A 22,864-nucleotide genomic window follows, 5' to 3' on the forward strand; every position below is an offset into this window, starting at 1 on the left:
CCCTAATGTAGCAGTCTCCCGGGGGAGTTCCGGGGGGTCGATAAGAATATGTGTCTATAATTTTTAATGTTTCAAAAATCAAAAGAATACACATGAAATTTGAAGTATATTGATGGTACATTTATTCCCTCTATGGTATTTTTTGTTTGTTTTACATATCCATGCATCTGATTTGGTATAACAAAATAAATTAGATCAAAATAATAATCACAAATAAATTTTACAAGTATTTACAACATGACACAGGTGCTGTAACACTATTTGTATAACCCCGTGCTAATGTTGAGACAAAAACACGCTGATTTTGAGACAAAACAAAACCTCAAATAGTAACAATATTGTGCAATTCATAACCCATCAAATTATAAACAAATTTGCACAGGTTCAACTTGCACTCATTTTCCAAAAATCTATTTGCTACATATCAACTGAAACCCCATGTTTAACTTCTTGTCTGTATTAAGTGAACAAAATTAATAGCACCAGAGAAATATAAATTACTTGTTGGATATTATCATATGTTACATCATTTCATTTACAATTTATCAGTTTTACAAAAAAAAATACTATTTTTTATTGGTACAGCATATCAACAATGGCTCTTACTGGACATTAACTATGCACAACAGGGGAAATGCTCACAAGTTATACACTATTGTTGGATAGCATATGGAGTAGTAATCTGGCAAAACCTCAGGAAGTTTGAGTACTTAATGGCCTGCTTATTGAGAAAATATTTTCATAGAATTTCTAATTCACAATGTGTGGGTTCTTGTTTGGGGGATTGTTTTGTTTTCCCTTGTGGGGGGGGGGTCAAACCTATTACAGCAGGGCCATGCCACATGAACTTTGCATTACATTTATCACTGAAATCTAAAAGCTACTTGATGCAAATTGATGAAAGTAATGAAATGTTACTCTACCGGTTATCTACCAATGTTTTCCGTTTAAAACCATAACCCATGAGATTTTGTACACAGAGTGACCACAAAACCTTTAGTTCTAGTTCGTTTTCCACCATGCACAGTTTCATATCCTCCTTTATTGTTTACATATCGAGCAACCAATCATTAGGAAAAACAGAGTTCAGATACCATCGGTTAAAGGCACTGGACACTATTGGTAATTACTCAAAATAATTGTTAGCATAACACTAACTTGGTTAAAAACATTGTGAGAAACGGCTCCCTCTGAAGTAACATAGTTTTTGAGAAGGAAGTAATTCGAAGTAAGTAAATTCGAGACCTCTGCTGAGATCTCGAATTCTAGGCATCTGAAAGCACAAAACTTGTGCGACAAGGGTGTTTTTTCAACATTATTCTTTCGCAATTTTGAAAACCAATTGAGCTCAAATTTCCACAGGTTTGTTAATTTTATGCATAAGTTGAGATACACCAAGTGAGAAGACTGGTCTTTGACAATTACCAAAGGTGTCCAGTGCCTTTAGTGCTTTTGGCATAACCCTGATCCGATTCCTTCAATATACAACATGACCTTGAACTTGGTGGTCAGTCTACTAATATGCAAATTCTTAATTTGCCAATGGTGACTGACATTTAGCTGGTAACCACTCAATCCACACCACATAGTGGCCTCCACCTACATGAATACCAGCCACTACTAGCCTACTACTATGTAAATCCTTAGTCTTGGTTCAAGAGGTTTTTAATTTGTAAAGTTTCACAATCCAATGCACAGTCATTACATGCACCAGCGAGCTGCATTAAAACAACATCTTGTGGCTTAATATCTGATTCAAGGCAATGACAATGCCATGATGGGAAAAAGTAAGGCTCAACAGTTTCACTGTCAGGCAAACACATTAGTCTCATCTTCGTGGGTGGTTTAATTCCAAGCATGGTAACAGTTCAGCTAACTGAACTGCTTCAAATTTGTGCTTGGAGGTGCACAAATAAATAAATAAATAAATATATAAATAATGAACGATTTTGAATTGTCAAAGATATTTTGACTTAAATGCAACCTTTGTTTGGACAACTTAAAGTATAATGCAGAAACTATTTGATACTTTATCTTCTTGTCTTGGGTTGTTTTTTGGTTGTTTTTTTGGGGGTTTTTTTTGGGGGGGGGGCCGGGGGTAACCTTAAATATAGGATGATGTATAGTTGATATGATGGTTGCGAATAAACTCGCATGATTATTTGCGAAAAACAGCTGACAATTAACTTCCCTAAGTGCAGTGTATATGCATATATCATGTTCACAGAAAAGAGAAAATGAAACCGTGCTTTCAGTAGGATACAGTTAAGCACAATATTTGTTGAACAACTCAATATAAAAAACATGTAGTGTAATGAAAATATCAAGAATAAGCGTCACAGATTCAGGATTCATGAGGAAATAAAGTTGCTCATCACTGGTTAACCAGAAACAAAACAATTGGGGATGACTAGCAAAGTTTTTAGATTAGATATCCACTGCTTTCTGTTTGTTTTGTAACTTAATTAAACTCCATGGTAAAAATATCCAAAAGCTTTCTCTTTTGTTCAGTTTGGACAGAAAAGTGATCAGTTTCGTGGAAAACTTTATAAAAGTATTTTGTATTTATTACATATGTACTTTTTCAAGACCCTCCAAGTGCCTTACAATATTACTCCCTCTGTTCAGAGGCCCTAAGCTTTCCTAAAAACTATCTTGACTCCTTAGGAGTATGCAGCACCGGAAACCAAATGGGCATGTGTGTTGATAGTCATTTTACATCAATAACTTCTCACACATTTACTGCCAGAAGATGAGAACAAAGCAATTGCAGTTAAATGGCTTGCCCAAGGACACAATTCCTGTGACAGGGATTTGAACCCATACCTTTGACTTGGCCGCCAGAACTAGGGTTCAATGCGTTCGGCCACAACATTCTATAACAAGAAGCCAATAAATAGAAACATCCCAAACGTAGGTGGCAGCAGACAGACAAGGTAACTTTCAATCATTCTGAGCAAGCGCACATTTCCATAACAATGGAGACTGCCCACACCTAGCATATCTCCAAAAGTCTCCTGTTGTCAAGATTTACAAAAGTCATTGCCTTGGTGCCCATTAAAATGAAAATAACCATTGACCAGAGAATTGCCAACCATTAGATGTTTTATGTTGCACCCAAACACAAAGCTAGACTTGAAATCAAGTCCTTAATATTTACTGAGACTCTTGTAAATAACTGCTACGTGACGGTACTTGGTAAAAAACCTATAGGGCCTAGAGTACACTAGCTTAGACTAACATTGCTCCTTGACTCAAAGACTAACACAAAGCTCAACAATGCTGATTTTGTCACACATTTCCTTGACTGTGTAGGGAAACTTTCTCAAGCAATAAAACAAGACTCTTAATTACACCCTGATTAATTGATATGCAACCTGATAAATATAAAGTTTACCAACAACATAATATTGCACTGAAATGTTATGTAAAATCAGTCTTAAATGTCGATCAAAAAATAAAGTTGCCATCTTTGAAATTTCAGGAAAGACAAGTCTTTCAATTCCACAAAAATTAATTATGAAGGAATAGGTCACAAGATGGCGCTCTTCACATTTTATGGTGCATGCTTGATGTGAGTTTTAGGCCATGAACATTGTGGATTCAGCAGTGGCTACGGCTTCATCACTGACATGGCCTATTCTTCAGCCAGGAGCAAACTCGAGTGGGAATATTTAGTCGATCCGTGATTTACCACTCACCAGCATCGTACATGCGCAGTGACGCATTCACTCATAGGACTCATTTGAAAGTCTGAGGATTCCATTCCGCCTTTTCGCTATAGTGTCACTGTTTCCCTTTTGCGCCTTACACATGTTAGAATGGAGCAGGCTAGCGAGACCACAGGAGAAACCATGGTCCTGAGGCTGGTACCAATTGGTGGACCACAGTAGCCAACCAAGGGTCGACCAGCCTAGATTAGAGTCAAAACTGTCATCCTTTAGTTTACCATGGGCACATTCGAACCTGCTCACTGTTGGTGCTACTGCCAACAGAAATAACTGAAGCTGCTTGATTCGAACGAAGCCTTACTAAATGTTTTCCACTACAAATAGAACATAGACAATCCAAGAACAAGTAGAAAACAGCACTAGCCATAGCTGTAGTCGCTTGATTTAAACCCAGCCTTATTTTGTGGCAGACGTGCGTCTATGTCTACGCCTATGCCCCCTAAAGGAGAGAGCACTCGTGCCGCAACTTCCAAAATACGCAAATGCAGCCAGCTACCAACTGCCAAAATGTGTCCGACATTCGGCTGCACATTTGCAGTTGTAATTGATCGATGCATAAAGGACAAGTCTACTACATCATGACATTCAATAAACAACACTTCACATAAAACCAGTGAAAGACTAAACAAAATACTGAGACTGTTATTAAATAACAAAAATTAAGTTATGAAGTCTTTACAAAATACAATGAAACTTATTACAATTTCTTTATGTTTACTGTACAAAAAAATTGTTTTACATAATTACAAAAGGTTTCGAAAAAAAAGACATGACGATTACATTTAATCATGATTTATTTTATTTTTTTATGGCAGGACTTAAATACAAGCCAAGGAGGATTTAGTCACATTTCTCTGGTCCTGAACTTCTGAACGGCTAACAAAATGGCTCAAAAGCGCCAGCATGTTAGTACGGAGGTCGCAGGTTCAAATCCTGCCCCAGTAAATTTGTCTTTATTCAACCAAAAATTATCTGAAAGCTCTCCACAGCTTTTGGCCAGACCAGAGAAACCAAAATTCCAATCCTCACATGATGGTTTTGTATTCAATCCTACAGCATCATTAAACCATTAACTTTTATACATGAAAAGACATTTTCTTAAACAAGTCCATCATTATTAAACATAATACAGCAAAAACTATGGTGGATACTGAATTGCGCCCTCTACTGTCCATTCCACTTCAAGGAGTTAGGGCTAAGCCTGGGCCACTAATGTGACTCATGTCGAAGTCGCGACTGTTGATTGCTTAGTCGAGTCACGACTACCGTTATTCAACTACTTGATAAATCGTGCTGCCACGACTACTACAAAAATAGTCGGGACTAACTGCTTGATGAACCAACATTGATATCGACGACAACATAATTCACTTATGAAACACAACCAGACATCAGTGCTTCAATCTTTTCAGCACGAATGTTGCTATATTATGCCTGCAGCAAACAATATGCCACATTGCATCTTAGGAGTTAAAAGGAAGTCCCGACTAGTGTCGGAAGTCACAACTATTTTAGGCGCGACTAGTGGAGTAGTAAATTTTACTAGTTGCCCAGGCTTAGTTTAGGACATGTTTTACATGCTGTGTTGCTTGCTGTTTTCCTGAGGACCCTGCTGCATTGCCCCATTATCTTGCCCCATCCATTGGTTTTCCATACCGGCTGGGGGTCGTAGGTGATTTCCGTTGGTGAGAGGAGTTCGACTGAGTCCAAGCTCAAGCTGGTTACCAGATTCCGCTATCAAGGGTACCACCATGCAGCAGTCAAAATCTCGTGTTCTTGTTTGGTTTATCTATAAATAAAAACACCAAAAATTTAAAAAGTATAGAAAGAGAGAGAGGCCAGTTCAAATGCTACATTTGATCATTGTTAAACCTTTACTATCACAGCATCTTTGACTCAGACTCTAGCACAATATAAAAACTACAAGGTAGCGCAGAACAAAAACAAAAACCTGATTTACAATTTGTGACAATCAAAGACACAGGTACTAACCTGTAAAATTCTATCAAATGGTTTGACATTGGTACTTCGTGCTGCGGGTCCTCCTGGCCTAATAGTATTAACAAACACGCCCCGCTCGTAAACGCCATCCGAGACGCTAAACCCAAAGTCTTCCACATCACTGTCCTTGTACAGGGTCACACGGTGGAGCTCCGCAGACACCGGCGGTGCCAGTAACTCATTAATCTCCGCTTCCATGGAGGACAGATGGTACGCCTCCGATGTGTTCATATGTGATCCCGCCGGCATGCTGTAAGATTTGTACTGATTGTTCCCGCTGCGCGACGACGTTTCAGGACTCCGTGGGTAGCTGGTACCCATGCTGTGTTGGTAACCAGACACGGTACTCTGTGGGTAGCTTGTTGTTGGACTGATCAAGTTCGACTCAGGGCTGAGGTTGGCAATACCGGAGTCTATGTTCCTGAGGTAGTCTTGGTTGCGTGTCAGGGAGGATCGGCGCGATGGGGGTTTGGTGAGGTGGTTGTACCGGTATCCATCCTCTTGGTCGGAGCTTAACGGGTCGCTGTAACCGCCGTAACGTTGAGTTGTTGAGTTGTACCTGTCATCCACTTCGTCTTCACTGTTATCGTTCGGCGATGTTGACTGGGAGGAGGAGCGGACGCGGCGCTGACGGGGCGGCCTCCGTCCCGGGGAAGGGTTCGCCCGTCGGTTGTGGTGTGGATGCATGGCGGGGGAGTTGGAGCGTGAGTTGCGTGTCTGGGTGCTGTGATAACCGGTATCCATACCAGAACCTTCCCATGAGTCTGCAGAACCCTGCAGTACAGGAAGTTAAACACGCATTTTAAAATGGAAAAGCATGTTGTTGAAACTAAATAACACAAATATTTTGATGCACAGTTCAAAAAGATTATACAAATATATACAATATATAAATATGGTCTTGAACAAGTTAAACATGAGTAGTGAAGTTAGATGCGTGAACCTACCTGCCCGACGGCACTGATGGGCGTACTATGAGCAGTTGGGTTCTTACTATTGACAGGATGGAAATGATGTATACCATTTGCTGTCATGACAACGGCATCATTGACCTGTTCAAGCAATAATCAATCAAAATCAATCAATCAAAATTTCTTTTATAGCGCCGGTATTTATAAGTATGTTCAAAGGCGCCTTGACAAAGAATCTATTACATAGAAAATTGATATGCGATCAGTGGTTGTTGGTATTTACTGCAACCAAAGAAACAAAGCAAGAAGATTATAATTTGGTTTTTAAACCAATGTTTATTAAGCACTGTTATACTCAATACTTTCCCTAGGGAAATCACTTTGGTTGGATTCGAACCCACAACCTTTGCATAACTAGAGCAGATGGCTTACCAGTAGACTACCCAATCAAGAAAAAAAAAATAATAATAAAAAAATAATGATAATTGTGGTATGGAATACGAGTGAAAACAATTCAAACATGGATATGAAAGCAATCATTGATATGTGATCATTGATTTAAATTTGTAACCCTGACAACCACCACAACAATGAAAGAACATTTTTAAAAGCACAACAATAATAATGGTATCAAATATTAGTCAAATATTTATAAAAAAAAACATTGTACAAGCAACAGTCAAAGAATGACCATTGATGAATGGTTTTAAAACCACAATCATAATGACAACTGTGGTAGTAAATACGACCAAAATATTTGAAAACAGATACATAGGCCTACAGTTAATCGATATGTGATCAGTAATAAATTGCATTCATAACAGCCACTGGGACAAAGAAAGACAAAGCATTGTTAAATCACACAAATATCAATAATGTTGGTATCACAAACATTTAAGATCCTAGTTAAAATATTTCAATCAGATACAATTAGTTAATCAAGATGTAATCAATAAAAAATTCATTCATACCAGTCAATGTGATAAAGAAAGACAAGCAAGGCACAAATATCAATCACACAAATATCAACAAGGGTTATCAAAAATATTTAAGATCATAGACCCAAATATTTCAATACAGATACAAACAGTAAATCGATATGTGATCAGTAATAAATTAATTCATAACAGTCAATGTGATTAAGAAAGACAAGAAAAGTATAAATATCAATCACACAAACATCAATAATGTTGGTATCAATAATATTTAAGATCCCCAACCCATATGCACAAGGGATAAAGTTTTTAGACTTCAAAAAAGTTTACCAACAAGCCACACAATATAGGTAAGGATAAAGCAAAGATAAAGACAGGTATTGGTTTTAGTTACAGAACCAGCAATTGAATACATTGATTTTATTGGATAAACATTCAGTGACGTAAGCTTTCTATATCTGAGTTTTGATTGGTCTGAGGTGATGTTTGTTAGCTGCATTTTCGGTAAACAAGATTTAGGGGTAGAGATGGTTGACACAACCTTTTAGGCAATAGTTCACAAGTACAAGTCAGACAAGTCCGTCGCGGTAAACACCAAAATTCTGCTACTGGATAGCTGAAACATGCATTTTGTGGCATGGTGCACCGTGCTCAACGCTCAGAGGGCAGAGAGGCACAGGTTCAGCCAATGTGAGCGCCATTGCAAAGCAGTTGGTAGGGCCTATATGCACAAATTGAGAGAAGTTATTCCAAAGGCAACGACATATAGGTGGAGTTTAAGTCACATATTACCCTCAGTACATGCAGCTTCTGCGCAAAACTGGCATGCCTCAAGCATCACTCGATTCTTACAAGAAAATACCCTAAACCTATCAGAAGCTACCTACCTCAGTAACAGCTGCTTCAGAAGATTTGATTGCGGGTAGTTTTTCTTGTTTGCTGATCTTCAAGGTGACAATATTACCAGCGTTCTGTAAGAGTCGGATTGCTTGGGAGAGAGTCTTCCCTCTCAGACTGGTTCCGCTGATGGCAAGGATTCGGTCTCCCATATGCAACGCTCCTGTCCTGTTACACATAACAAAAATAACACATAACAATAGTAATAACAATAATCAACACTTTTAACGGCACATATCCACCCTGCTGGGTGTTCAAGACCTGTCACCCCACAAGTGTCAAGACTTGGGTTCATTGAGGACAAGCATGGTATTAGATCAAAGTTTCCTTGACGGAGTGTAAACTTGATGTAGTTCAGAGATATAGTGGGGAGCCTTGCCATTAAGTACTTTGTGGACAATGGGCATCAGCTTGAAGATGATCAGTTGAGAGATAGGGAGCCAGTAAAGATGTTTCAGGATTTTCTAGACAGTAACACAATGCAGTGTTTTTGAGGCTTTGAAGACGGGAAATCTAGTTGTTAGAAAGACTTTAGAGTAGAGCATTGAGAAAAAAACCTGTGGCATAGGAGAGAAACCAACACACAACTCTACTAACATGTGGCCCTAGCCGGGAATCGAACCAGGGCCACAGCGTTGTGAGAGGTGAGCGCTTTATGCACTAGTCATCCAAGCCAATAACCTACCTTTCAGCCAGTCCCCCGTTTGTCAGACCAGAGATGACGATCGGATCAAACGATTCCTCGGTCCCAGAGATGGTTATACCGAGGGGTCCGCCATGGCGGATTAGCTCCACGGTGAACGAGATTGCTCCGCTGATTTCTGGATCTTCTGTGAAAATAAAAACGGACACGGAAAAAATGTATGAGATTTCTCATATCTGTGGTCAACTAAACCCCTTTTCCCTGGTTTTATCCTGTCGCATTTCTTAGTACATCTACTGGCACAACTTTTGAATCAACATAGAGTTTTAACAATATTAAAGCATAGATTGTGCTCTTTTCAAATGTGTCGACAAACAACTCATTTTGCTCGATCGCATCACTTATTTTTTCTCCTTATTGTGGAAACAGCAAAAAACAGCTAGTTCCTGCAAGAGCCTTCTACCTGAATAAGTCTCATCCTTTTTAACCCTGAGCTTGATGATGTCATCGGCCTGTCTTAAGATATGCGCCGCCTCTTCCACTGAGAACGTCTCAAGATGGATATCATCAATGGCAAGAAGATGGTCACCAGGCTCCAGGGTACCGGTTCTGTACAACAAATAAATATTCATCATACATGAATCATTAATTCGGCTGAGTAAACAAGGAGAGCACAGGAATAATTTCTAAAGATAAATACAAATAGTAAACAAAATAATAATAATAATAATAATATTAGTAATGAAAACCTATAAATACCGTACATGAAAGTGCTCAAGGCCCTAAATACAAACAATAACCCACACATGTACAATAATCAAAATGGAAAAACAAGCCTGAGTTATTCAGAAGAAATACGAAAAAAAGGTTTTTTGTAATTGTTTTTTTGTAATTGGGTTAAAGAAAAAGATGACTAAACTTGAGCTGGCAATTATGAATATTGAAAAGGGATAACTGAATAGGTAATTAGCTGGGAAGACAAGGAGTGCAAAAGGAGCATATATCTATATCATCAATTCAATTCAATTCAATTCACATTTACTTCTGTACTGTCAAAAACACAGCATTACAGAATGTATGTACAGTGTAATAGTGAACAGAGTAGTTTATGGTTTATATCGTCAAAGAAAAGGAACAGTATGGAGGCCGATTTGGTAAGCAGAGGCTTGTAGTAATCCGCCTGTGGACAGACAGAGACAAGATAACGGACAAACAGAGGACGTACAAATAAAAACAAAACAACTTACAAACAACAACAACACTTAAGTAACTGAAATGAAAATATGATGACAGATATAAAAAAAAGAGAGCAAATGATGATATACATGGCAAAGCAGTCAATAGAAAGATAGCTTCAGTCAATACTGAGATTTAAACACTTTTTTTAATGAGGCTTTAAAACAATGGCAAGAAGATGGTCGCCAGGCTCCAGGGTACCAGGTCTATACAAAATGAATATTCATCAGGCACACATGAATATGCAGCTAATAATATATAACTAGGAAGACAAAGAGGAAAGATGTGTAGCGGAGAAGAAAGGATGACTGAGGAACTTTTTGGTTTACCTGTGAGCAACGCTCCCTTTCTTGACGTCCGAAATAAGAAGAGCATCTCCTGGCTTACGATTCTTAGGGGCTGAAAAATATTTAATTAAACAATCTAATTTCATATATTTTATATTATGAAAACATCATGAAGGCAGACTGCAATCACAGCTTCGACTCTGTGCCCAACTTCATTGAGTAGCTCAAGCAAGAAGTATTGGGTAACAGTTTTCTGCTTAGCAAAATTGTGCAGAATACCAGTCACAAACGGTACATGTTACATGGTATTTTGGCTGGTCACCTTAATCCAGTAAGCATAATGTTGCTGTGCTTAGCTGCTTTTTATACCTAAGCAGCTCTATGAAATTGGATCCTAGTTTAGGCTCTTTGTTATTTTGAAATTTTTTACCTTCAGTACAGCACCCTTATAGAACTGTTTAAGCAGGAAATAGTGCTTACAAATTTGTTACTAAGGGAAAATAAGCAGGAAACCAGCCACAGATTGTACATGTGACATGGTATTTTGGCAGGTAACCTTACTCTGGTAAGCATAATTTTGTTGTGCTTAGCTACTTTTCGTGCTTTCAGCAGCTCAATGAATTTGAGCCTAGGGCTTCAAACATGCAGACGCGGCATAAAAGCTGGAGCCCAAGCTACCAAGCCACAGAGACAAGTTTTTGCTTAGATGTACTAACCACTGAGGGTAATTCCCAACCCTTGGTCCGCTATTGGAAGTTTGACGCTAAACACACCACTGCTGGGAACCACAGACTCTGCAATAAAATAATCAAGAATCAAACATCAATATATTTTACCTTAACTATGGCACCGCATTTTGTCTAGTTCCCTAATGCAAATACCAAGCATTCATACTGATTATCGTCATACAACACAGGGTGCCAGACTATAATATAAGGCATACAACTTGAATATTGCACCCCCCCCCCCACAAAGAAAAAGAAGTTACTACCTAGAAAACAAATATTTGTAATCATTTTGTTTTCTATGGCATTGAAAAATAAGGGCAAAAAAAGGTAGGGATTATTCTTCCTACATGGACATAATAGTCCCTCCATTTTTTTTGACGCTATCTCAAAAAAACATCCACCTTTTGAAATTAACTTTTCACATGTTAATTTTATTGTATACATCTACATTTATATAGGATTAACACCATTGAACAGTCCCAAACACTAGGGTAAACTTTGCCTTTAAGTCATTTTTTTTTATATCGATAATTTTTTGGTAATGAATAATACCTCACCTGCAACATCGAACTCTAGGAGGAGCGTACACTGTTGCCCACTTTCCCTCAATAGCTGGTTGGCTTCTTCTAACGTCACTTCATCCGTATATCGATTATTGATGGTCAAGATTCGATCTCCTGCTTGCATAATGCCACACCTGGGATACAGAGAAAATTGACATTTAGCAACTTCAATTTATATAAATTGCACCCAGTTAAGTCTGCACTTCACAAACCTCATATTTCATCTGGAAAAATTTACAAAGACATTTGACAAATAAGAGAAACAAACTTTGGTATCAAGAATTAGGGCCACATCTAATGTAGTCTTGGTGCAAAAGGTTGTTATGCAAATAACTCAACTGTCGTACATTACTATCGAATGATAACAGGCGCTGTTTAAAAACTTAAAGATCACCAAACCAGACTCAAACCCTCTATCGGTTGAAAAGTTGCGATATGTGTAGCATTGAGTGTATGTGCATGTACATCATGTACATGTAGGTCCAATGGTATTACCATAGATGTTCTACCAACTCAACACCAAGACTAGGCCACATCATGAGGCAAGTTGCAGGTAACCAGTACAGGGCAATCTCCCAAGAAGAAAAGGCATGTGACTTTTCATATAATTTTATTTCCCCAAGTTTATTATTGTATGTATTTTTTGGGATGCACCAAGTGAAAATACTGGTCTTTGACAATAACCAAACATTGATCTTAACTGCAAATCAATCGTAATTGCTCAATAAAGTGTGATGTCACAATACAAATCACTATGGCAATACTGACAATTTGTCTTAAGATGGATTTTATTGCTTTGTGAAATCGACCCCACTGCCTTTAATGATTCTTACTTGTCTGCTTTTCCACCCGGCTCGATGAATCCAATAACAGCCGGTGATCCCAAGATTTCCGTGGTGAAGACGCCTCCTTGAAGATTAAAACCAAAGTCACAGCTTCGCGAGTATAGCGTCACCTCCACCGTGTCGGAGCGGCAGACCTGAGCCGTCGTGCCCATACCATTAATCGTTGAGGCTAAGGAAACTAAACATTCACGACAGAACATATATAAATACTTTTTAGTGTTCCCGACATCCCAGGGACCAATTCCATAGTGCTGCTTAACAGTAAAAAAAAAAAAAAAAATTGTGCTAACTGTAGCAGAAAAATTTGCTTAAGCATAAGTTTATTTCATAGAATCAAGAAAAATGGGCAGCCAGATTGCGCATCCACCATTGATTTGTGTTGTTACATCATTCATTTTCATATAATAATCACCAGAAAGTCAGGATACCTTTTTGTGTGGTTATGTTTGGCAGCGCTATGAAATGGAAATCAAAAAGAAAGCGCAAAATCTGCTGTATGAAATTGAGCCCTGGTATTCTTGCTCATGGGTTTCTCAAACTAATGAATAGTATTAAACAGGATTGGTAGAGCTGACAAATGCGTAGCAGAGAGTATTCATGTTTTGTGTGAACAACCACATAAAAAAAAAAACCTGTGAAAATAACAAAACCTCAAAGACTAGCCAGCTGGAACCGTTGAGCCGGTTCATAGTTCCTAAGATTTTGACGTCACATGGCTGTGTTCACAGCGACTGTTCACAGGAGTTGAGCACAAGTCACCTAATGTGAATTACAATCGCAGGAAGTATGAACCAGGATTTTCCGTGCCTTATCAATGGTCCCCAAGCTTTTGCACCGGTCCATATCTTAAGAATTTATATCAACATTGTCCTTTGATATACTTTCCAATGTTTGGCAAGTTTTGATTTAAATAAAAATGAATTATAAATATTTCACAACTAAATGAAACCATAAGTATGCCATTTTGATATTTGAGTTGCAAAGCGTTAGCAAAATTATATTTTCCAGCATATTATGTGGATATTAAGTAGTTTATTAAGGCAAGTCAAATGAATGAAAGGTCATAGGTTACACATCACAGCACAGCAGCTATGTATTAGACATTACAGGAATAAGTTTCAGTAGATTATAAAGAGCAAAAGAAATTTTCTTTCTATTTTTCTAGATCAAAATTTAAAAATGTCAACTAGACACTAGCCTTGCTCAAGGCAGTCGCATTATTCGCTCCGAAAAGACGCCGCTGTAAACCCACCCGTATACCCTGTGCGTGATGTGTGCGATCACACCGCATGACCCACCCGTATACACACTGTCACATCGTACGACTACTGTGCACACAAGTCATCCGCACTCGTTCCACTAACCACATGCGGAGGCCGTCTGGCCGACAGCCTTGTCGGGTTTAATGTGTTTCATTAAAAAAAATTCCACTAGTGGAAAAAAATGGGGGGCTCTCGGATATGCTAGTATGCAGCCCATGAATATGTATATCTTTCGTCAGACCTATCAGACAACACAGGATGCGAGGCAAATGAATTATTCATTTTGACGTCCAATCACGCACTTCCCTTCACGACCTTTGGACCCTATCATGCTCGCTGAGCGTCCGTGGTGGTGGTGTGTGATGTAAACATGTCTCGTCTTTCGCGGGCAATATGGTAATGAGCTGACCGTGGGAACTCTTCGCTTATTATAGTAATGAGGTCAGTGGCTTCAACACAGACCCGACAAGGCTGTCGGCCTGACGGCCGACGCATGCGGACAGTGTACGGGGGCATCGTGTCGTGCGATGTTACGCACAGTGAATACGGGTGGGTTTTTTATACAGCGGCGCTATTTTTTTCGGAGTGAATAATTCGACTGTCTTGAGCAAGGCTAACTAGACACAGGAAAAAAAGATGAAGTGTGGTTTCAAACAGCAAAAATCTCTTATAAATGTAGGCCCTTTTTCAAACAACGGCTTGGGCTTTCAGCTCAGGCCTTTGGCTTAGGCCTTTGACTTCAAACAGCCGGACTGTGCCTAAGCCATTGCAAAGTCTAAGCTGTTGTGTTAAAAAGGTCCAGAGCAGGTCTTGAATTTCATTCACTTCATTTCAGACGAGGGCAAAACTCTTTTAAAAAACCTTGCTAAGTGACTGCAAATTTAGGATTTTTCAGCCTAGTATAAATTCTGATGGGCAGTCAATTTAGATTGATCCCTCACACAGGCCCTTTTTTAAAAACACGGCTTCAGCTCCAGATTCCCCTCAGACTAGCTTAGCCATGGGGATGTTTTGACAATAGGGCGTGCTTTGCGTACATGCTCAGGGCTTCAGACGAGAAGATGGAAGTCGAATCCAAAGCCAAAGCCATGAATTCAAAAAAGGCCACAGGATGTCTTGAGTTTCTTTCATTTCATTTTAGTTTCTCTAAACCTTGTTAAGTGACTGCAAATTTAGGCATTCTCAGTGAGGAAAAAAGGTTATGATGGGCGGCCATTTTGGATTAGATCCCTTACGTGTAGAAGAGCTCTTGAGATTCTTTCCTTTCAGCTTCCTGTTAAGCGCCGTCGTCTGCTGTCTGGAGTTGTGCAGCATCCCTTGGGATCTACTCAGACTGTTGTAGCTGGAGTTATTCAACTGGCTGACTGGGGTGACGGAGCGAGACGTATTGGCCACTGATTGGGAGGAGAAGGGGGAGTGGGTGCAGTTTGGGTTTCACATTAGCTCAGAAGTATTATTCATCTTTGGTAGTTGGTGGATGGATGTAAAATGGCTCATATGATTGTTGGTATGAACAGGATTGGAGGAATTAAGTGTGATTGACACAGAAGTAGATAGTTTGAAACACACAGTGGTAGATACTTGTGACAAACAGCGACAAACAGTAATAATAACAATAATAATAAGACTTGTAATGCGCACATATCCACCCTGCTGGGTACATGGTGTAACAAACACCGTAGTAATGTGACAGACACATCTGTACAGAGTGACAAAAACAGTGAAAGATAATGCGACAGACACTGATAGATAATGTGACAGACACAGTGATAGATAATGTGACAGACACAGTGATAGATAATGTGACAGACACAGTGTGACAGACACAGTGGTAGATAGTGTAACAAATACAGTAGTAGGTGGTGTGACAGACACAACAGTACAGTGAGACAAATACAGTGATAGATAATGTGACAACACAGTGAAAGTGTGACAAACACAGTAGTAGATAGTGTAACAAAATACAGTGGTACATGTACAATGTAGATGGTGTGACAAACACAGTGGTGGATAGTGTGACAACCACAGTGAAAGTGTAACAAACACAGCAGTATTTAGTGTAACAAATACAGTTGGACATGCAGTTTGTGACAAACACAGTGGTGGATATTTTGACAAACACAGTAAAAAGGTAACAAACACAGTGTAGATAGTGTAACACATACAGTGGTACATGTAGACGGTGTGACAAACACAGTGGTGGAAAGTGTAACAAACACAGCAGTAGATAGTGTAACAAATACAGTGGGACATGTAGTTGGTGTGACAAACACAACAGTACAGTGTGATCATGCAGTGAAAGTGTAACACACACAGTGGTTGATATTGTGAAAAACACAGTGAAGTGTAACAAATACAGTAGCAGATAGTGTGACAAATACAAGAGTAGGTAGTGTGACAGACACATAACAGTACAGTGTGACAAACACATTGATAGATAATGGGACAAACACAGTGAACGAGTGAAACACAAGCGGATAGACAGAGCAAACTAAGGCCGTGTCCGAATTGGCGACTTTGGCTACAGCTACGGCTAGATCAGCACGTCTGTCAGTGTTGAAGAATGGCAGACGCGCGCGCCCTAGCCGTAGCTGTAGCCGAAGTCGCCAATTCGGACACGGCCTAACAAACAATTTTACTCCAGCATTAGCTTAACAAGGATGAACAGACCTTCATCACAGCGTGATCCTGTAACAATTCCCCAAAGCAACAAAGTGTAACCAAACATAGAGCCCCTTTTTTAAAACATTGGCTCCAGCTTCGTCTCCCAATACCAAAGACTCTGCCCTGGGCCCAATTTCATAGAGCTGCTTAACAGTAAGCAAACTTTCTGGCTAAATGTAGCGACAAGATTGGCTTAAACACATGTTAAAGGCAGTGGACACTATTGGTACTTACTCAAAATAATTATTAGCAGAAAACTTTACTTTGAAACGATTAATGGGGAGCTATTGGTAGTATAAAACATTGTGAGAAACGGCTCCCTCTGAAGTAATGTAGTTTTCAAGAAAGAAGTAATTTTTCAACAAATTTGATTTCGAGACCTCAGATTTAGAGTTTGAGGTCTCGAAATCAAGCATCTGAAAGCACACAACTTCGTGTGACAAGGGTGTTTTTTCTTTCATCATTATCTCACAACTTCGACGACCAATTGTACTCAAATTTTCACAGGTTTATTATTTTATGCATATGTTGAGATACATCAAGTGAGGAGACTGGTCTTTGACAATTACCAATAGTGTCCAGCGTCTTTAAGCATAGCGTATTTTACAGGTTAGCAGGAAAAATAGGCAACCATCTTCAGCGTTCACCATTGATTCATATTGTTATGTCATTCAATTTCATTCAGTAAGCACAAATCTGTCACTAAGCATCTCTATGAAAATTGAGCCCACCTCTTTGAAGCCCAAAGGCACGCAATTTGCAAACTGTGCTAAAGCCAACACAAAAGTTGCATTTTCAAAAGGACTGTAAAGCTTGAAGGAATAGTCTGTTCACCTTTATCAAATGAAAATTAGAGTTATGATTATTACTGTGTCAAGGAACCATACCATAATGACTACAGAGTTATTATACATGTAGGTTACTATTCTATCCGCAGTAGGATTTGAAAACTTTGCATGGTGGAAGTTTAAACCCATTGCACAATGTGCAGCGCACTTGCTTTACGCACAGCCAAGCGTACCATCCTTTTGTGCATGTTTTGACCCCAAAGAGACGCTCGTGCAAGTGCACTGCGGGTTGTGCAATGGGTCTATAAGAGAGGTTTGTTGTAACACCATGTGAATATCTTTTTTGAGTTCTCCCAAACTTTCCTGAAGACGAGCATACTGATTCAAAGATTGAGTTGTTAACCTCCGGATCTTTTAAGAACCAACACTACTCAAAAAGAGATATTCACATGGTGTTACTGCAAACCTCTCTTAGGAATTCCATTCTCTCATCTAATCTTGATTCAAGACGCTCTTAAATGGTGATACCGTATTTTCCTGCGGATAAGACGCTCGGCGGACAAGGCGCAGGACGCTAAAATGACCAAAAAAAATTCAAACGTCAGCAGACAAGGCGCACCGCCGCACAAGGCGCACGTTTAACCGCAAACAAAAGAACACCTGGCGCCACCCGTTGTCGGTACATTGACACAAAGACGTAATTTGTTGCCTTTGAGAACCTACGTATACCGACCTTTATCCAATCAGCCAACGCTGTATATTGTAAATAACATAAAGTTCGGCCCAATCAGCGGGCAGAAACCATGGTCCACGCACTGTCTAAGTTAATTTTATTTGCAACATGAACACAATGCCTCCCTGGACACATCCATCCGACGTCCCCACAAACTACGAGGATCCTTGCTGATACAGATACATTGCAACGACAGACGGACGTAGCGTGTGGGTGTAGTAATGTATCCTCCGGCCGGGATGTCGCTGCATGCACATTAATATGCACATGTACACAGTGGATTGCGCTGCTCAATCTCGAGATTGCACAACAGATGTTGGAGACCATGTGGGCACCGTATTGAACGATGTTCGCCGACGGGTTGCGCTAAGCCGTCGCATTTGCGCTGCCTGGAAATGCGCCAAAATTCCCACGTGACTGTGCGGATCCCAAGCATGCCCAGACATAGCCTGAACGTATGCAGTCAAATTCCATTGCGGACTTGAGAGCAGTGACTATTGGGCATCTATATCACTGCACGTTCATTGTATCCAAAGGGAATCACTGGATCTAGCGGCAGGGACCTTCCGGATAAAGACAGGGGCGCAGTCTAGCCCACACGTCGAGTCTTGTCTCAATGCGTTTATTGCTGGTTCACGTATTTTTTACCAATAGAGAGCGTTTAACCTCACGCTATTATACAATGTTCCAAAACGCCCTCTAGCGTTCAATGTTTCTTGTATTTATTGTCACACTCACAGTAACAACGACTATAGGCGTGATATCTGCTTTTGTGTTGCGTGATTAAATTTACAGACCTCGGAACGGTTGCGTTTTGGGGCTAATTTTCTGTGTCGTTTTGAGAGATTTTCGAGTCTGAACTTGGACATCGTTGATTTTACAGGCAAGTTTCATGCAAGGGCAACCATGATTTTAACAACCGTTCCTACCCGAAGTTTTGAAGCAATAGAATAAAATAAACCCTCAAAGTTTACCACACAATAGCGGTTGGGTGAATGACGTTTGTATGAAGTTATTGACTGTCAATCGTTTTCGGAACGAATACCCGGCCACACAGAAAAACGTTTGTACACTGCCGACGTGTGTTGGACCGAAATTGCGGCATTAATGGAATGAAAGCACGGTCATGGGGTATAAACACGTTGCAGCATTGTTGGAATAGTTGGACCGTCTGGGGGATTGCGGCATTGTTCGAACGAAAATACGGTCACAGTGTCTGAATTGCCTTGTTCGACCGCATTATTGAGTAAGGATTCTTCACACAAAGATCGTTGATTTGAACTGGACATGAAGGTATTTTTTATTTCACGCAGTGATCATAAAAAAAAATCAATCGTCAGCAGACAAGGCGCACCGAAAGATAAGACGCATCGATGTTTTTGGGGTCTAAAAAGTCAGATAAGACGCGTCTTATCCGCAGGAAAATACGGTAATCGTTAAATCAGGCTTTTATAACAGCACCCTCTAGTGTTTGATCGCAGTGCAAGCGATACAACGTCTTGGATCAAGACTACTCCACCTGCTTCTCTCTACAAAAGCATCTTGTGTTTAGTGAACCCAACTTCCCCTGAGGTAAGTAACCAAAAAAGCATAGAGTTCCGCAAGTCCTTCCGATGCTTACCTTGCTGATTCCTGTTCTGGGCTGTTGGGTACGTCAGCATGGGGGTCATGTGACTGACTGGTAGTATCTCCAGTTTGATTTGATCTGAGGCTGTGGCAAGGAGCTGCATGGCTTCGGGTACCGACATGTGGCTAGTCTTGGCGCTGTCGATAGACAAGATCTCATCGCCGACATTGAGGGCGCCACATCTGTCAGAGCAATAAACGGAAGCCAAATAATTAGTATTATCTTCAAGCAGGCTTGAATAGTTGACTCTGTAGCATTTCAAGGACACCAAGGTAATGACCACTGGGCATGGAAGCAATCGCCTTTGTTGCCTCCGTGAAGTATCAGGCCTGAGTGGATTTCACAAAGAGTTAAGACTTGTCTTATCTCGAGTAACTCATCCTAACTTAAAACTAGCCTTAGGTTTTTAATATCTCCTAGGACTAATAATAATAATAATAATAATAATAATAATAATAATAAAACTATAATAACTCCTTAAACCATCTCAGCTCCCTGGTGGGGAGTATGCAGCCTGTGCAACATTAATATGCGCTACTCGGCTAAATCAATCACAAGAACCATCTCTGCCCTCACAGGTACCCATTTACCCCTGGGTGGAGAGAAGCAATTATAGTTAAGTATCTTGCTCAAGGACACAAGTGTCACGACCGGGATTCGAACTCACACTCTGCTGAAGAGAAGCACCAGAGCTCGAGTTCGGTGCTCTTATCCGCTCGGACACAACACCCTCACGACTAGTCCTCAGTTAGCCTAACTCTTTGTGAAAGCGACCCCAGCAAGGCTATTTTGATGAAAAATAATGTTCCAACCTGTCTGCAATACTAGCTGGCTTGACTGCGTCGATGACAACAACTGATTTAGACCCTTTGCTCACAGCGCTTAGAGTCACTCCTAGACTGGCACCAGGGGTCTTGGCAACTTCAATCAGTAATGGACCGGTGGCATTTCTTACGGCTTCTGTGGGTTGGATTAAAGAAAAGGCAAGAAACTTCATCAGAACGAGATGTTGGATAGCAATGATGTAATACACATTGGGAGTAAAGACCAGTTCTAATTCATGCGAATTGTGAAAGCGAAGCAAATCTTGATGCCACAATTGGAAAACAGTGCATTAGGTATTGTTTCCAATAACATAACTCGCTTCGCATTGGTTTCGTGTGAAGTATGATATGGGCTAAAGTCAAGTGTGAAACTTTTGATAGCACCACACAACTTTCAGTTAAAAAGGTATATATGCAAGTGTCGTGCAAGTAGTAATACATAATTTGTTTATAATATAGATGTGTAATAAAGAACAAAATGAAGATTAACATGCATGACATACATTTGTAAGTTGTCATTGGCCCACAACATTCTAACAGATAGTTAATAATAATAATAATGGGCAATTACAGAGCACTCTTACACTGGGTACTACAGCGCTTTACAAAAAAACAGTACATTAAGCGAAGCAAATAAATAAATGCACAAATAATGGGAGAGGCACATGGTCCTCATCAGTCAGTTCTTAGATGTATCTTGAAAAGTGTCAGTGACTCTGCAGAACGAATTTTATGAGGGAGACAGTTTTAAAGGCTTGGGGTGTTTACGTAAAAGCATGATCGCCAGCAGCAACCTTTGGAACTGAACCAAAGTGGACTGGGTCCAGTTTCATAAAGCTGTTAAGCAGAAAAAACTGCTTGACAAATGTTATTGCTTAGTGAAAATTGAGTGGGGCACCAATCACAACATTGTAAACCAGATGTAATTTTGGCTGGTAACCAGTTTCTGTTAAGCAACACTTTTCTGTGCTTAGCAAGTTTTTGTGCTTAGAGGGCCTATGAAACTTGGCCCTTGCACAAGGGAAAAGGCCATCATGATACCTCACAGTTCTTTCGGAATGGATCCAGTGAACGAATGAAGTTTTTGATTGGAAGTTATTCACACTTCAAATGAAAGAGATGCTAATTAGAAGTGATGACTTAAAGACCAGAAAGACCTTTGACCTCCATTTATGACACACTGGTGGGATAAGTCAGAATGTCATTGATGAAACGCCGACTTGGCAAATGGCGCACTTGCGGAAATCCGAATTACTGACACATCTTTGGAGATGTGAAACTCGGGGGATAATCCAAGAATGAGTGGGGTTCCTGTGAATTTGTCATTCGTAAAATTCTACTTGCTACTTAGTTCTTGAAAAAACGTAGGAACATTTTATGTGCTAAGCAAGTTTTTGTGCTGACAGGCTTTATGAAAATGGGCCCAAGGTCTATACATGTACATCACGGGTCATTTTATTTCTCAAGAGCTAACAACAAGAACATGCAGTGAGGAAGAAAAAGTGTGAACTTCTGGGGGAATGCATGGGATAAGGAAAGATCCCCTTTGACTCGTTGTTTTTGTTGTTGTTTTTTCATTAAAAGGTATGGTCATAGATTTGTTTTTGTCATCTTGATTGAAATGATAGGCAATTATCTAGAGCAAGATACAATAACAGTCGCATGTGACAGTTTTGAGATGCATGTAGTGTCCATTTGCTGAGAAAACAAAACACTATCGTGGTATTTTCTCAAGAACGTTGAATCCATCCACGATTAGTGGGTACAAACCGCATCTCTGGCCCCAACATTTGTGAATGGACACCAACCCTCAGAAATCTGAGAAAAGATTCCCAGATTCAAATGGTAAAAAGTTATCCAAACCATATATCTTCGAAGGGAATCCTTTCTCAAAATAGTTTTTATTATCAACAGCTGCAGTGTATCTCCCCAGGTAAGTTTTTGCGGTAATTATTTTAATGTGTACCATCACAAAAATGAGAACAATTAAACGAACACGTTGCCTTGGATTGGTCGAGTTGGTCTTTGAAAAGCGTTTGTAACCGTTTTTTATAAAATGCATATGATAAGAAAGATATTTAAAATAGAATATAATGATCCACACAAGTATCACTCGAAATTGCGTGGTTTTCCTTTTACCTCGTTGACAAACATGGTCGGCCATTTATGGGAGTCAAATTTTTTACTCC

General features: G+C 39.8%; 1 protein-coding gene across 2 annotated transcripts in view; it reads right to left on the minus strand.

Annotated features, from left to right (window-relative positions):
* Positions 1-98: 98 nt before the first annotated feature.
* The window catches only part of LOC139954534 (glutamate receptor-interacting protein 1-like), a 40,592-nt gene continuing 17,826 nt past the window's right edge, over positions 99-22,864 (minus strand). For both annotated transcript variants that reach the window (XM_071954378.1, XM_071954377.1), the window contains exons 7-19: positions 20,664-20,811; positions 19,846-20,033; positions 15,275-15,433; positions 12,766-12,955; positions 11,927-12,066; positions 11,358-11,435; positions 10,684-10,753; positions 9,582-9,727; positions 9,161-9,305; positions 8,466-8,643; positions 6,680-6,784; positions 5,724-6,506; positions 99-5,520 (exon numbers count right to left, since the gene is read on the minus strand). In XM_071954378.1, coding sequence (XP_071810479.1) covers positions 5,305-5,520; positions 5,724-6,506; positions 6,680-6,784; positions 8,466-8,643; positions 9,161-9,305; positions 9,582-9,727; positions 10,684-10,753; positions 11,358-11,435; positions 11,927-12,066; positions 12,766-12,955; positions 15,275-15,433; positions 19,846-20,033; positions 20,664-20,811 — 2,546 coding nt within the window. In that variant the 3' untranslated portion in view covers positions 99-5,304. The remainder of the gene's footprint in view (positions 5,521-5,723; positions 6,507-6,679; positions 6,785-8,465; positions 8,644-9,160; positions 9,306-9,581; positions 9,728-10,683; positions 10,754-11,357; positions 11,436-11,926; positions 12,067-12,765; positions 12,956-15,274; positions 15,434-19,845; positions 20,034-20,663; positions 20,812-22,864) is intronic.

Source organism: Asterias amurensis, chromosome 2 (genome assembly GCF_032118995.1).
Source record: "Asterias amurensis chromosome 2, ASM3211899v1".
Taxonomy (NCBI): domain Eukaryota; kingdom Metazoa; phylum Echinodermata; class Asteroidea; order Forcipulatida; family Asteriidae; genus Asterias; species Asterias amurensis.